The sequence below is a fragment of the Anopheles marshallii genome, chromosome 2 (assembly GCF_943734725.1).
Source record: "Anopheles marshallii chromosome 2, idAnoMarsDA_429_01, whole genome shotgun sequence".
Classification (NCBI taxonomy): Eukaryota; Metazoa; Arthropoda; class Insecta; order Diptera; family Culicidae; genus Anopheles; species Anopheles marshallii.
Genome location: NC_071326.1, coordinates 20,430,001 through 20,446,855, shown reverse-complemented (window position 1 = coordinate 20,446,855; position 16,855 = coordinate 20,430,001). Strand labels below are relative to the sequence as shown.

General features: G+C 41.9%; 5 protein-coding genes across 5 annotated transcripts; all 5 read left to right on the top strand.

Annotated features, from left to right (window-relative positions):
• The first annotated feature begins 321 nt into the window (after positions 1-321).
• On the top strand, positions 322-860 carry LOC128708395 (uncharacterized). Its single transcript, XM_053803371.1, has 2 exons — positions 322-555; positions 615-860. The coding sequence occupies exons 1-2, from the start codon at positions 322-324 to the stop codon at positions 858-860; spliced, it is 480 nt and encodes a 159-aa protein (XP_053659346.1).
• A 467-nt stretch (positions 861-1,327) lies between these two features.
• On the top strand, positions 1,328-1,985 carry LOC128708126 (uncharacterized). Its single transcript, XM_053803085.1, has 2 exons — positions 1,328-1,567; positions 1,644-1,985. Exons 1-2 carry the CDS (start codon positions 1,328-1,330, stop codon positions 1,983-1,985), a joined length of 582 nt encoding a protein of 193 aa, XP_053659060.1.
• A 590-nt stretch (positions 1,986-2,575) lies between these two features.
• Positions 2,576-3,228, top strand: LOC128708118 (uncharacterized). Its single transcript, XM_053803076.1, has 2 exons — positions 2,576-2,815; positions 2,887-3,228. Exons 1-2 carry the CDS (start codon positions 2,576-2,578, stop codon positions 3,226-3,228), a joined length of 582 nt encoding a protein of 193 aa, XP_053659051.1.
• Positions 3,229-4,069: 841 nt separating this feature from the next.
• On the top strand, positions 4,070-4,713 carry LOC128708434 (uncharacterized). Its single transcript, XM_053803412.1, has 2 exons — positions 4,070-4,309; positions 4,372-4,713. The coding sequence occupies exons 1-2, from the start codon at positions 4,070-4,072 to the stop codon at positions 4,711-4,713; spliced, it is 582 nt and encodes a 193-aa protein (XP_053659387.1).
• A 601-nt stretch (positions 4,714-5,314) lies between these two features.
• On the top strand, positions 5,315-5,928 carry LOC128716689 (uncharacterized). The gene is made up of 2 exons (XM_053811355.1): positions 5,315-5,530; positions 5,590-5,928. Exons 1-2 carry the CDS (start codon positions 5,315-5,317, stop codon positions 5,926-5,928), a joined length of 555 nt encoding a protein of 184 aa, XP_053667330.1.
• Positions 5,929-16,855: the final 10,927 nt, after the last annotated feature.

Below are 16,855 nucleotides of genomic sequence, written 5' to 3'. Positions count from 1 at the left end.
CAACCGTACATCTAGTCAAGGAAGTTGATCTTCCGATCAGTCTGGCCCGCTGAGCAGACCATTATCACAGCAGATGAGTCAATTCAATTGTTTTTTCCATATAGAAGCTGGCCATATGAAAAAAAAACTTGCATAAGCTCCAACAGTTACACAATCGCAATTATAATCAACAGCTTGTTTAACGGACAACACGTCCGTCCTTCTGTTTTGCCCCGTGCCAAACGTGAATCAAAATGTAATTGTTGGGTTGAAACAACACATATATTATGCCTGTACCTAAGCAGCCATTTTCACTTCCCCGTTTACGTTCGCTTCAACAACATGCATGGTTTAGTGGAAACGACAACCCGCACGATACGATCATCTATCTTGCTGATGCTGGCGTTGCTAGTGGTGGAGCTGTGCACCGGTCCAGTAACGGTCATGTACGAACGGATCGAACAGCTCAAAGGATACGAACTAGTCGATTCCAAAAATATCCGAAAGTACAACCGAACAGTAACAGCGTTAAACGGGACGTTTCATTTATTCCAAGCCTTGGATGACGATTATTCCGTAAGCATGCAGGGTATCAGTTTAATTACGATTCGAAAAATTATGAGATTTCGTTGCAGTTTACCGTCCAGCTAGCCTACAGCCCATTAGGTTACAATCAGTTCATAAATTCCCCCTTCCGGTTGCCGTTGCAAACGATGTGCGAGTTTCTCAACACTACCTATCGCGACTATCGGGAGTTTTATAGAAACATAACGAACTTCCCGGACGTTGGTGAGTGCCCTATTGAGGCAAAGCACTATTACATCCGAAATAAAATACTGGATACAAAATTAATCAACGATTGTTTCAAGCAAAGCTTGTAGAAGGTCACACTATCACTGTTTGGAAACAGCGATCCACAGCCCGTCGCTATGGGAAACATGTTTTTCAAAGCGTCGCATGGAGGATTGTGTTAATAGAAGGTTAAAGGAAAAAAATGGTTTCACTAATCATTTAAATTATGAATTATCGTTTAATTTTATCGTTGACTTTTTACCGGTTACAGCTACATGTCACCAGGTTCACTTTACTGTAGACTTTACGGACTTTTATAAACTATTCGTTTTACACAACACACCTAATGTAATGACACACATGAACGTCAGCAATCAAACGATCGCAATTAAAATTTGCTATGACACACAGGAACATCTGCAATCATACGAATTTAAAATGATCAACGGACAAACAGATGACTTTGTGCATGCATATCATGTCGTGACAAATGGTTTTTATATGTTACATTCTTCACCAGCGCAGCCATTCCCTTGTTAGACTTCGATTCAGTAACATGTACGGTTTAGTGGAATCAACAATCCTCACGATCCGACCATCCATCGTTTTGATGCTAGCGATGCTAGTGGTGGAGCTGTACACCGGCCCAGTAACGGTCATGTACGAACGGCTAGAACAGCGCAAAGGATTTGATCTTGTTGATTACAGAAACATTCGTATCCGAAAGTACAACCGTACAGTTTCCGTGCTTGACGGGACGATTGACTCATTTCAAGCGCTAGATGACGATTACTCCGTAAGTAATACTGGCAGCAGAGTGCATTGCGATCCTGTTGCTATGAACCTTTCCTAAGTGTGTGATATTGTTGCAGTTTGCAGTTCAGCTGGCGTACAGTACGTTGGGTAACAACCAGTTCATAACCTCACCGTTTCGACTGCCGTCGCAAAACATATGCGAGTTCCTTAACACCACCTATCGCGACTATCGGGAGATCTACAGAAACACGACGAACTTTCCGGACGTTGGTGCGTGCCCTATCGAGGCAAAGCAGTATTACATAAAGAACCAAGTGCTGGATGCAAATATTATCAACGATTATTTCCAAGCAGGGTTGTGGAAGATAACTTGCTCCATGTATGAAAAAAACAATCCCAAACTAGCTATCTTCGAGGGGGATTTGTTTTTTCGGGTATCACGCGAAGGACTGTTCTAACAATACATGAACTTCCGGTTAAGTAAGAATAAACGATTTGTGCCTTGAATTTTTGTCTTTTCAATGGTTTTCCATTCTTCTGCTACAGGGAAACAACGTTCCTCGGAGGCACATTTAAATTGAAATGTTATACGACGTTCACACATACCAATGCCACTTGATTCAGGCACTGTCTTAAGAAAAATGCATCATAATGAGACAAAATGTTTTTGAAACAGAATGTTCTGGATTTTTTTGTGTTTTTCTGAAGTTTTCGTATCATTTCCACACTTTATTGTTAGCAGGAATTGCTAATCATTAACTTGCTAGAATTTCGCTTATAAATCATTAGATTACCGGGACACAACCAACCAAATGTAATGACCCACACATAAACATAAACAATCGTTCGATCTCAATTAAACTGAGCAGCTTGTTTATGATGACTACACTATATAGATAAATGATTAAACCACACGTACATTACATGTATACCCAATAAGACCCTAGACACGTGAATCAAAACGTGAGCAATATTTTTCCACTGATATGTACTAACAGGCACCCAGGCAGCATTTCCTCACAACAGCATTCAAGTTCACTTTAACAACATGTACGGTTCAGTGGAAACAACAATCCGCACGATTCGATCGTCCATCTTGCTGATGCTGACGATGCTAGTGGTGGAGCTGTGCACCGGTCCAGTAACGGTCATGTACGAACGGACCCAACAGCTTAACGGGTACGATTTAATTGACTCTAGAAATTTGCGCATCCGAAAGTACAACCGTACAATATCCATCTTGGACGGAACTTTTGATGTATTTCAAGACTTGGGTGACGATTATTCCGTAAGTATGGTGGTGGTAATAGAGTGGTGATGCAAATGCAATCAATTATTAGTTTATAATGTTTTTTACAGTTCACTCTCAAGCTGGCGTATAGTAAGTTGGGCAATAATCAGTTCATAAATTCACCCTTCCGGTTGCCGTTGCAAAAAATGTGCCAGTTCCTCAACACCACCTATCGCGACTACCGGGAGTTTTATAGAAACATATCAAACTTTCCCGAGGTAGGTACCTGCCCGGCGGTTGCCAACCAGTATTACATCCGGAATCATGTTCTGGATGCAGGGATAATCAACAATTACTTCCAAACAGGATTGTGGAAGGTCACAATGATTTTATTCAAGAGCAACAATGTGGATCTTCCCATCTACATGATCGAGTTTCTTTTCAGAGTGTCACGCGAAGGGTTGTTTTAATGTAAAATCAGCTTGGCTACAAGAGGGAACGGGAATTGCTTTGATGATCACTAATGATCGCAGTAGCATATTTATTACAAACAGCACAGCCTTAAACTACAAGAAAACAGGGGAAACAATTTGGGAAGTAATATTTTTATTTAACGACATGTTATGAAACATAAATAAACTGGGTTTATGTCTTAGGATTACAACAAATTATTCAAAAATCACTAAAGAAATCCTTCAGTAAAAACTCTTCCAGTACAAACTGACTGCTGTTATATTACTTTTTTTTCGAGAAGAACGACCATGCCATATAGCTTAGAACTAAAAGTAATGTAGACTAAGATATAATTCACATTCGCTTGAAGACATTTCCTTCTCCAAACAGTAAAAGGTCACCTTTTCCCGGGTGTACTCGGCCGGCTTTTATATTACTTATCTTCATCTAAATTAGTGCGTAAAGAGTTTTTATAGGGGCCATCATTCCAGTACAATGGTAACGGGCAGGGTTTCTCACAAGAAACGACCGGTACAAAATCCCCATAGGATCGTTTCGCCACACTTACTATCCAGCTACGAGTAATTCAATGTCTGAGATATCCAAATATGATCAAGACCTCTGAGTTTTATTTTTTTATTTTTTGGCTATCAATTCATTTTCAGGTAATTACATTGTCGTTAATAGCGCGTGTTTTCTACATGCGTCATACTCCACCGATATAGCACGCAATAGATGAATGATTATTACATTTACACGCACCTTCAAAATGTGGAAGTTGGTTCATTATTAGCTTTATTTTATTATTCACCTGTGCAAACCTTTTCTCATTACGTCGTTTGAGTTCGCTTTAACAACATGTACGGTTCAGTGGAAACAACAATCCGCACGATTCGATCGTCCATCTTGCTGATGCTGACGATGCTAGTGGTGGAGCTGTGCACCGGTCCAGTAACGGTCATGTACGAACGGATCGAACAGTTCAAAGGATACGAACTAGTCGATTTCAAAAATATTCGTATCCGAAAGTACAACCGAACAGTAGCAGTGTTAAACGGGACGTTTGATTTATTCCAAGCCTTGGATGACGATTACTCCGTAAGTATGTAGATCTCGAATGGCAACCAATCTTTCTCACGTGTGTGGTGTTTATTTTACAGTACACTGTTCGGCTGGCGTATAGTAAGCTGGGTAACAATCAGTTCATAAATTCACCCATCCGGTTGCCGTTGCAAAAGATGTGCCAGTTTCTAAACACCACCTATCGCGGCTATCGGGAGTTTTATAGAAACATATCAAACTTTCCCGACGTGGGCGATTGCCCGGCAGAAGCAAAACAGTACTACATCAAAAATCAAGTGTTGGATGCAGACACATTCAACGCTTATTTCCGGTCAGGTTTGTGGAAGCTCACAATACATTTGTATGAGAGCATCAATTTGGACATACCGGTCGCGACAGCAGAATTGCTGTTTAAAGTGTCACGCGAAGGGATGTTTTAATGTAAAGTTAGCTTCAATACTGGGCGTAGCTTCTATCATTTTGATGATCAGTAAAGATCTCTGTTGCATACTGATCTGACAGCAAAGCCTTACTCAGAGAAATTAGTGAAACACTGCTGCGTGTAATAAAGACAAAATAATTAAATTTTCCTCTCAAAAAACGATTTTTCATTATGGTTCAAGTCGAAGGAAAAAACAGAAGAAGAAATTGGCTTTTAATTTACGTTAACCGGCGTGCAACAACAGATGATATTATATTCCAATTACGATTAACTGCACCAAAAGTGACAATGTTTTAAAATAACAATGGGTAACATTACACATAACGCATATTATGAAGATACTTCTGTTATAGCTGCTATCTGTTCGTGGTATCTACATTTTGGTTAATGACAATTTTGCAACTCGTTTGATGCTTGTCGGGAACAGCACGATGTAGATGAATGATTAAAACATAGGGATAGGGATGTAGATGAACGATTGCAACTCTCGTTTTTCCCATGCACACGTGAATCAAAACGTAACAGAGCGTTTTGCAAATATTGCATTACTGAACTGCGCAACTCATTCTCATTACCTCGTTTGAACTTGCTTTGGCAACATGCACGGTTTATCGTCCATCTTGCTGTTGCTGCTGACGATGCTAGTGGTACAGCTCTGCTCCGTTCCCGTAACGGTCAGGTACGAAAGGGTCGAACAGTTCAAAGGATACGAAATCGCCGACTATAGAAATATCCGTATAAGAAAGTACAACCGCACCGTGACAGTTCTAGACGGAACATTTGATATACATGAAGAAATGAATGACAATTATTCCGTAAGTATGCAGTACCCCTAATGGAATCAAGCACTCTTACGTGTGTTTTCTTGTTACAGTTCACGGTTCGGGTGGCGTACAGTTCGCTAGGGAATAATCAGTTCATAACTACACCCTTTCGATTCCCGTTGCAAGACGTTTGCCAGTTCTTTCGCACCACCTATCGCGACTATCGGGAGTTGTACAGAAACACGTCAAACTTTCCGGACGTTGGTGCGTGCCCTATCGAGGCGAAGCAATATTACATCAAAAATCATGTGCTGGGTGCAAACGAATTCAAAGATTTTCGGGCAGGTTTGTATAAGCTTACATTACTTCTGTACGGCAAAAGCAATTTACAATTGCCCATCGTTATGGTAGAGATGCTGGTACAGGTGTCCCGCGAAGGGTTATTTTAATGAGCTTTAGTGCTGTGGTATTTAAATATTTTTTATTGCATTGCAATACAGCATTCAAAAAGTAAACAACAAGCATGATTTTTTTTTCTTTCCTACAAATATTTTTAATCCGCGACGACATCATCGTTGAGGACCAGGTCCAAGTCCAAAAGAAAATGTTTAAACGATGCTCAAACGTAGAAGGTACTCTAAGGGTTTTGATCACCATAGGTCTCGAAAACAACTGAACTGTCAAATGTTATTTAACTTCACATCGGACATCGGAAACGCCTAGTAAACGACGAGTTTAAAGAAAGTATGTTACGGCCAAACTACACACTCGGTTTGACAAGTCGTCAGATTATGGCACAGTCTGTGCTTACTGTCAATTCCGTACAAAAATCGGTCGGCTGCGATCTGACGCGGCACGGTACGTCTAGTTTGAAAAGTGTCAGGTTCAGTTCATAACTACAGGCAGTCCCCGAAATACACTATTATAGCGGACCACAATGACCCGGAAAAAATCCGCATATCTCGAATTTGCGCGTAAGTCGAACCCGGGAGTAAAATCGTTTATACTTAAAAGTTACATAGTTGACTTCCTTCTCTGCACTTAATTTATTCAGCAAACTAGGCTATTGTTTGATAGAATACATTAAAACGAACTAAAAACAAATGTTTTATATGACAAAGGACACTATTTTAGACCGATTTTACACCTTTTCGCTTAGATTTTGTGCTATAAACTAACTCAGCTGTCAAATTTCCAAAAACCGCATATCTTCGAATCCGCGTATGAGAGGAACCGCGTATCTCAGGGACTGCCTGTATATGAGAATCGATATAATATTAAAGTTGAAAGAGTAAAGTACGCTAAACTTGGACTAATTTTGAGTTCCATTGTTGAACGGACATAAAACAACAACAAACGCAACGTCAAAGCAATTTCATCGGATAATATCAAGCCGGTTGACGCGGTTTGTCCAGACACGATTGAATGGTCTGGGAACCATTCAACTATCACTATAGAACATGCACTATAGCGTTTGGATCGTGATAAATCACGGGAACTCAATCAACACTCAATTAAGCTCTACCAGAACTGCTGATAAACTTCACAATCACGTAATTCATCGGTGGCACCTCTCACGCATAGTGCCATTCCAAATATATACCACTGAAACAAGTCCATCAGTGAACAAAAGTTTATGAGCAGCTTTTCACATTGTCATGCTGGTGAGTTGTTTTTTTTTATCTCGTACTTAAAGAGTTGCCGCCGAAGCTTATGATGCTCTTCAGTGCCAGATCCGATTCCATTTACCTGTCAGCAATATGTACGATGGTAAAAAATGGATTCCACTACCATATCCCCTTATGTGAGCGCATCTTTCCGGCAGCATTTGCAACTCCACATCGACTAACACATTACATGCACAGTGACCTTCTCAAGTACCGACCAACCTGCACTTGCCGCCGATTAAATGCCCTGATTCTGTGTCTGTCTACCTTGCAGTTGAGATCTGGTTATGCGAATATGGATTACATAAATCCAGCTATCTTCAAAGGGAGCCAATTCATCCGAGAGTTCGAGTCACAAATTGTTATAGGATTTTACAGCGCTGTACCCCAATAAAAAAAACTCCCTACTGCTAGTTCCACCCAACATCCGTGAAGCGTTCGGCTCTACCCATCACTCATGTTGCGGTAAGGAGTAATTTAATTTCGTTCTAATTTAAAGTTTTAATTGCCGATTTTTTTTTTCTTTGTACGCGTGTTTGTGTCTTTTCCACGTATTTTTGGCTCACTGCGCATTGCGCTGATCCTGCTCCTGGACGGTTATAAGTGGACAATTTTTCCACTCTTTTCTTTTTTGCGCTCCTTCCCCGGAGGGTTATGCGCTGTGCGTAAGGTAAGCTGTGGAAGTATCGCCAATCACACGCCACCAAAACCACGCCCGGAAACGGTTTGCCGTAAGATGTCCCAGTGAGATCGTAAACTTTGCAATGGGATTTTTGTTTTGTTTTTTTGTTTTTATCCGTGCGAAAGACCTATGGTTTAAATCAAGTTTGTTTGTTTTTATCTACCCAACAACCATTCCATCCCTAAATTCAATCAATATACGCTTGGGTACATCATTTAACTTGATGATTTCACGTTTCCGCTAAACTTCAATAGCCGTAAAAAGAGGCGGAAAACACCACCGAAGGTAAACCTTTTCGCTGCGAGGCAAGTTCATGCCATAAAAAAATGAAAAACTTGCAAAACTTTTGCCCTTTATGAGGTTGAAAGTAGAGATGGGAAAAGATTAAGCTAAAACCAAGATGTTTAGATAAAAAATAATCAAATAAATACACGTTATTCTCATTCTAAATCTCTTCTAAATCTTCGCCTAATGCCTTACAAACTTTGAAAAACGAAAATTCTAAGCATAATAAAACGTAACGATAACCGTATCCCAAATCTGTTCCGCATCAACTCCGCTTGACAAACTGCCACGCTGACACACCATCACCGTTGGCCACCCGCTCACCTTGGCCACCGCGCACACTAGAAACTATCTGCGGACACCAGCCACCAAAGGTTGGATCCCACACGTCAATTGACACCGGTAGTTCGTAAAACTGTCTTAATTTTCCACCGCATCCATCGCACAATGGTGTGACACCTATCCGTTAACCCTTGTCAAAACCCCTAGTCCCACACCGGACTCATTGCGCACCCATGCAAGAACCCCTAGTGTCAATTCGGGGTGAAAAACTGAGAAGCTAGGTTTCGTTTGAAATGTTTCCACTCGATTGCCCATAACCGAATCAATCCTTTCGCCCTGGTCTATCCATGGCAAACATAGCACACCTATCACTACCAAGTGCTGGGCCCCTGACTTAATGGGGATAATTTTTCGAACCGAATTCTGTCTACTTCTAGAGGGTGAGTAAATTTCAAGGTATGGCATGGCAGTTCATTCGAGAACGTGACACGTTGCGGATGAATTTTCCACCCCCGAATGCGATCAAACGATCATCCGTCAGTTGGGCAAAGCACACTGGTCAGATTTTTCCTCCGGTGACATTTACTGAGTGCTTTCGATGGGTTGCGACTTGCACGCGCACTCATCCGGAAGAGCCGTAACGACCCTGGCTTGAGGCTTTTCCGCGTGATAGCTTACAGGTTTTTCCACCCTGTTCCCCCTTCTCCCTCCTTCCTCTGTAACTCCTCTTATCAAAACAGCTTTTTTAGCATGTCGATTTAACGACAGTTTGATTGTTCGTTCCTTAAACAGAGGCGTCCCAAACACGTACCTTGTACCATACCCAATCTACTCCATCTTTCACTACTGTCTACCAAAGGATGTCTTCAGTGATGTTTAATAGAAAAAAAAGAGTATGTGTAGGGACATGAGCTTTGCTTGCGCTACACATCCATCAGCAAATGGCCATTTCCCAACCATTCGGGATCGTTAGCAGGGACGCACGGAAAAAAACACCACAACGGACCCCGTATCATGCCTCCCTTTACGACGTTTCTTCAGCACTCGTACACGAGATTGCCCAAAATTGAGGAAACCACAGACCACACCACACCGCCTCCCAACACGGAAAGCAATAAAACAAGGATTAAAATGGCACACAGGCCCACCCCATGCTGTGCTTTGTGCCGCGCTGTACACCGCCGTCGTCAAACAGGGTTGATTTTTGCCATCTTTTCGGAGGGGGTAATTTTGCTCTCCATGCTACACTTCTTACTCGTAGCTCAATTTGTTTATTTCCCGGTTTAGTTCACCGCAAGTCACGCAGGTGTTTCAATTGTTTCTCCCCATCACACGCCAGAACCAAGCTCTGCGGCAAGGTAGGATAAGGTTTTGCACTAATGCACCCATCACCACCCACCATACGAATGCTCAATTTGCACCTCACTCGACCAAGTGAGAGGAATGTTTGTTTTTTTTTTTTCAAGCTCAAATTGAAACCATCATGCCATTTTGTTCGCGCGCCATTGCTCAAACCCCGTCGTGCTTTATCACAGCTGGCGTATTCGAAGGTGCCCCGAAAATGCTACCCCGTTGACAGCAAAGCTTCGAACTGGAAACTGATTGGGAGAGCCGCAACCGGAGTTACCGGCCATGATGATCGGCGCATCGTACCACATGCATAGCCTACATTCCACGTTCGCCCCAAGGACACGTTGTCAGCTTTTGGAAGAATTCAATTTCGCGCACAAGGTTACTACAGCCGACCCGGCACGATCCGTCCACCACCGTTCGGTTCCCGCTGCAAAATAACGCTGTGCCGGAAGGGGCCGGAGAAACGACATTTTTCTCAGCATCTGCACAAACAACGAACGTTGTCAAACCCCATCCAAGCACTGCAGCGGGCTGGGCGCGCCCGAGATGACAGACGGGAAAATGCAATATTTAAATCCCACCGTTTACGTTTACACGCTACCGAATGGAAGGAAAACAGCGAGCAACAACGAACGACCCGACGATAGTTTTATTTGCATAAACAGGAGGCAGTGGAATATTTGCACACCACGAACCGCGCGCTCGTTAAGTTAAGGGAACGAATTTATTAGAGCATTGGGAACAAGCGCCGAGAAGTTCGTTTCGATCTGTACCGGGAACAGGAATAAACGAGGTTAATTGGATTTGGTGGGCAAATTGTCACATCGTCGAAAGAGTTACAAAAGAACCGCTTTTTCATGGGTGTAAGGGATTGTGCTGAGATGGCGCTTTAAGCTTAACTAATGGCTGGCCAGCCTTGAAAGCAAATGAATTTGCTCAAAGTGAGCTACTGTAGCGTGTGGTAGAACACTGTTTTAAAGCACTATTGATCAAGCACCTGGGGATAGATTTCCCAAATTTATATTTTCCAGGATTTTACGTAGAAAAAATACACATTAAGCTCATGTAGTATTTTACTTGAACGACCTGTCACCATCAATGTTGTAGGATAGGTCGAACCTTTCGTACTGCATAAAGTACGAATACTCCATTGCCCTTGCTTTGTTATAACTAATTGAAACCACAACAAAATTCTTTTGATAGTACTAATCCGATCACGAAAGTCACTATACCTAATGTTGTGGCCACCCTGTGATGGGATAAAACTGGGCTAGGCGCAGACGTCAAGCACTCCCTTTTGACATTCGGCGTCAAAGGCAGAGTCACTAAACTATTTCTCTCTCTGCTCTGCCGGACCGGCGTGAGGAACGAACGTATCGATGTCCTGTAATCGTTCGTTCAATTTTAATGTGTAATTATTGTTAATGTATTGTTAATTTTAGCAAATAAAAACCACCTCGTATTAACAACACAAAACCTAATACCTCTAATTAAATGGTTGCAGGTTAAAGAGCCTCGACGTGTCCCTTTCAGCTTAAATGCCTTTCTGTCATGTTAATGTCTCTCTTGGAAATTGTTGTAAGTACGAGTACACAGAGTACGCTACTTTCACCAAAATTGCGAATCAAAAGAGTCGAAGATAGTGACAACATCGGTTTGCAACTTATCTATTAAGCGGATGATGAGAAGTATTGAGGGTGAACGTTGTCAAGAAAAATCACAACAGAGAGATTGTTCACGATCACGATCCTTAAGCTTAGCTGTGCAATGATCTCATCATTGTGAAGCACGTTTGAGGATCGACATGTGCTAAGATTGAAGAGTGCTTCTGGAAGTACCTTTCGAAAAGGAACAAGAGATTTCTACTGTTCTATTCTGTATTGCCTCTCGACATCAAAGAGTCATATTGGCGACAACAAGAAGGGAACAAGAGGGAACAAGATTGAGATATCAAAATTCTACTTCATATTCCCCAGGCGTTCCCAAGGAAATTCTTTCCCTAGATAAGGATCCCTACTCAAAGAGGAAAATCTGAAGAGTTTACACCATGAATACTACTGTTTAATATCACACTATTCCAGAATAAACGGATGAGGCCACAAGCTCATTCTCTAATTTGCAGGTCATCATCCAGGTCATCCATTCAGATCATCTCCATCCCCAGCTATTTCGCCAAAGAACATATTTTAATAATTGGAAATGGGTTCTTCTACAGATACGAGAGCATTTAACCATCTAACCACCAGGTTACGTGCACCCTACACGATCTCCCACCATCCCAACATTAACGAAAATACAAAGCGAAACTTTCCCCTAATACACAAAACGAAACTTGGTTTGCTAAAAGTATTTCCAAATCAACATTCTTGGGAATATGAATGGTTGCCTTGGAATATGGACACTCAAGAATTCTTCGCCGGCCCAGCTGCTTGCACTACTGGCAAATAACGATTATTGGAGCTACACAAAAAAAAAACGTCAGCAAAGTTCCGTTCCCTACCATGAACTTTCCAAATATGAAAAGTTCTCAAAAACTCACCAATAAGCCCAACCAATAACGAACGGATAGTGAAACCAATCAGCCAATCATCATATCAATTCATGCAAATGTCTGACCGATCGTGAGCTGTTACAACCACACACACCCTTGCAGAAGAAGCCGAGACGTGATTGAAAGTTAAACTTCTTCCTTTGCTCTCATTTTGAACCAAACGGTTAGATCTTCCACGATGCAAATACTTGGGTCGTTTAATAAATTTTACAATCGCCTCTGTTGTGGTTTTGCGGAAGCCGGGTGGGCACCGGATTGTTGATGCGAAACCATTGCGACGGTTTTGTGTGTTGGATGATGAACTATAGCAATTTGTTTAAAACGAAAGAACAGCAGCAATAGCATTTATATTCAAACATTACAGTGTTTTAATTGAAGACGGCTGAAGCAGAAGAGACTCCAACATTCTACGGCAAGGTGCAAACATTTACATTCCCTGTAACACTTTGGCTTCGCAATGTTTTCAATGAGTGCGGCCATAAATTTGCATAAGCTTTGCAGTATTGACCCGCTTAATAACGTTCGGATCAACTTCATCCCAAATTTGCTCGAAGTTCCTACCGCACCAAACGCATAGAAACTCCTGTAAAGCGGACACCGTTTGCCCATCAAATCGTAATTTAGTTCGCACCATTTTCTACTCAAACCGTTCGCCTACGACCACCACCTTCACTGGTACCAGATTAAAAAGCCATTAGCTTATTTCTTAGTGGAATGGTTTTAAAATGTTTAAAGGCACTCGGGTACACACTTTCTTCCGGAATGCTTTCTGCGCGAAACTTCTCCAACTTTTCCGAGTGCCGTGGCTGGTGGCAATCTGTCGATAATTTTGACATAATTTATTCCCGCTTATCGGCGCGTTCCACATATCCTTCAAGGATACACACACACGTATATATCAATACCATCTTCAGACGGGCAAATCAATTCCCGACTTCGCGCCATCGCCAGCTTCCAAAAATACGCCAGATGATGAATAAACATTCCTCGTCCGTACGCCGTAGGTAAACATTTTCAAAGCATACCCCACACGGTAGCTGTCTCTGTATGATGGTGGTAAGATGTTTTTTCTTGTTGAATTTTAGCTCCAACAACTCCATTTTCGTCCGATTCCACAAACTTCTCAAAGCTCTTATGACGAGCAGAGCACTCAAGTGCATGGGAAAGGAAAAATTGACAAACGAATCGCAAACCCCACAACTGAGGACATTCTCTTTTTCTTCTTTGAGTAAACTCGATTGGAACCAATACCAATACCAATAACAGCTGCACTGCCCAGTTCTGCAAAGGACCAACATCCTTCGTCACGCGCCATTCGCGTTGGCCCCGGAACGGAACGGAAGAAATATCCAAACGACAAACAAAACCCTTCGGCGCGAACACGAATGGGGAATTGAACTGCTGCTGCTAAAAAGGTCGACAGATCGACAGAGACCACTGATGCAGGGAGGACCCGCTTTACTCCACACACATTTACCTTTGCGTGTACGTTCTTGTTGATGTGGAACCGCTTTTTTTTGACAAAACTTCCCCGTGCGAAACCATCTTTGCGCTTGGTGATTGACTTGAATTCAATAAGTATAAAAAATCAACAAATCACAGGGGTATTACACTGACTCTATTTTAAGACTTCAAAACTAGATGAAACAGATAGATCACGTACATGGAGCAAATCGAATCGAGAGTGGAGCCTCTCAAATTCTCTGGGGATTTATAGGAATTCTAATCTTAAAAAGTTCTCTTGTCGTCGTGAACAATCCTCAACAACAATTAAATTGAGCACAAACTTGGAAAGAAACAATAACAATTCGAACCTTGCCTGAAGGTTCTTTAACATTTCTTACTCATCGTTTCTTTCGAAATATCTCGCGTTGGAAGTTCTACAGTTTTTCTTACCCAACTCGTCTTCCGGAACATCCGTGACGTATATAGCTGCATATCTTACCTAGACAAACAGATAGCCTAGGTATTTAGCTATATAACATCTTGAGAGCATTTTGATTATTGAATTGGCTTCAACAACCATCTCTGTTATTCAACGAATTCGACCTGCAGGACGTTCTCAACAAGGATTCCTTTATGGACAGCGAGGTCGAAGAGATATTAGAAGCTACTTCAAAGAATGCTCTGCAATCGGAAAATGAAATCACATTTCTGCGTGCTCATTATTATAAAACATTAAAACTTACTATAATTAACTGCACCACTGTTACTACGTCGAACACAGCCTGACAGCTGTTCAACGCGTCCTCTTCGCAGTGTTTGCCAGTTGAATCATTCCGTATCAAGCACCATTGTTTGTCGATAACCATCAAAGTAAGCTCTAGAACACCTTTTTGTACAAGGCCATCTAATTTTTGCACAATTTCATTCGGCTTCCCTCCTACCGCTTTTGTCTGGGTCTTATAGTCGTATATGTGTACTAGAGCTATTAGCACTTTGTCCTTCCTTGTATTCCTACAATCACCATTTGTACGTCTAATCGAAATATTCACACACATACACATTTGTCGATTTTACACTTTATTCTTATCATTCTCAACGATGGACCTAATACAGGATGACATATCTGCACACTTAAAACATCTGCACTTGCGCGTACCGCCACAATGCCTTTTGCACCTTTTGCTATGTGAACTTTTTTGTCTGTAGTTGTGTGTGTATTGTTTTCTGTTGTTTTTGTTTATTCCTTTCAATTTGTTGCATTGTTGATCGTGTGTAGTAGATAATTATACAGCAATAATATTTGTTACATTTACGCTAACTCTTTACCGTTTCTCTATCGCTCCCCCCCAATATGCCGTAGAGTATGCTTTGTCGCGGTTGTAATTCGCGGAAACGTTATGCAAAACACAGTCTACAGATACCCTCTACCGGGTGCGGACATTTTCTACATGCAGCGATGCTTGCAAAGCTAAATACCACCTTCCGGGTGGAAGTGGTTAATGATGGTGCTCCATTTGCTAAGATTGTTTGCCGGAGGGAGCCCATTGGGATGATTATCGTAAAACGTACGGATCTTGTATATGCTTTACAGCATCAGGTAGAGCCTTATCTTATTGGACAGTATAACATAAGTAACATTGCATACGCTCACTCATCAAGTACACTTCCACTTTGGCGACGGAAGGCATCGAAATGTCCTCTGAATCGAGCATGGTTAAACAACGGCCAAGGGATTATCAACTGTGTACATTTGCTCTATCGGATCGTTATGCAAAGAAGTATTGGTATATACGCACACAAACACCTAGCAAACCGATCTTCAATGGTGCTCTTTCAAGGTGCAACCTTCCAGAACCGTCACTCTCGCAAAAACGTGGTCTATTAAAAAGGGGATTTACTTGCGAAAGCATTTTGTACGATGGCATAAGATGGCATATCCAGAGCGACAGTGGAAAATTTGCTTGAAAGAGAGTGCCAGGCGCTGGGCGTAACCATCAACTTATTGTGCATCCGCTCAACAAATAAAGCAAATTCTTCAGCGATTGCTGCAGCCGGCATCCCTCGCGCCTAAGCGTGTTGGACCCACTTTCAGATCAGATGAGCAAATAATAGACGATACACCCGTTCGCAGATTCCGGTGGAGCATACTTGCGAGCTTGCCGCAGCATGAAAAAAATGAAACAAAACAGCTATTATTAATATACGAAACATTCCTTACAAACGATAAAAATGTATACGAAGATATATGTAAAAAGGAAACGCCTTAGCTATGCTCTTAATCGACACTAACGAAGATGGGGTGATTAATAAAACGTGGAGTCTCTGGAGTTTTCGGTGCGCCCGAAGCACAACCAAGGTCCTCCTTCGAATTCTCCTCCTAATCTAACTAACGAAACAAAGAATAATTTGCATCAAAGCTCTGTGTGTGTATATATATAGGTATGATTATATGCAATTAACAAAGTGTTGTGGTGTTGTTAAAGTTGCGTGCGTGCCTTTTCTATTTCCCTACTATACCCCCCAAAGTTTAACGAAGCACCAACTGGCGCACTGGTCAATGTTTTGGAAGTTCTGCTTATTTCTGCCATTTTGATCGATGATTTTAAGCCAGTCTCAACCCACGTACACGTCAAGTTGCAATCGGCAGGTGACAAAAATCCATCCTAAAGTCAAGCGACCTCACAGACATGAAGCAGATGTTCACTTCATGATGGTATTTGATGTTGTACAGTCCGTTGCGATGCGTGCATTCGTTAGCGTTCTGCGTAGATCGGATGCTGTTTACGATCCGCGCAGATAACGCTTCTCGGACGATACGAGCGTCGGGGTTCTTCGCTGGTTTTGTGCGACTCTTGGCTTCTTTCGTCGTTGTCGTCGTCGTTAACGTTGTTGATGTTGGTTTTCCCTTTGTTGGCTTGGTTTGGATTTGTTTGTTTTTTTTTCTTTTCTATGCGAAGTAACAATCACGATGCTCGTATCTTCTGCATGCACGATCACTTTCCTGTAGGGTGGCACACTGTTGTTGCAACAGAGCTGTAGGTAAAACTTCCCAAAAAATCATCGTGTGCTGTTAATCATGTGGCAGTCAAAGTATTATCTCGTGTCGTTTT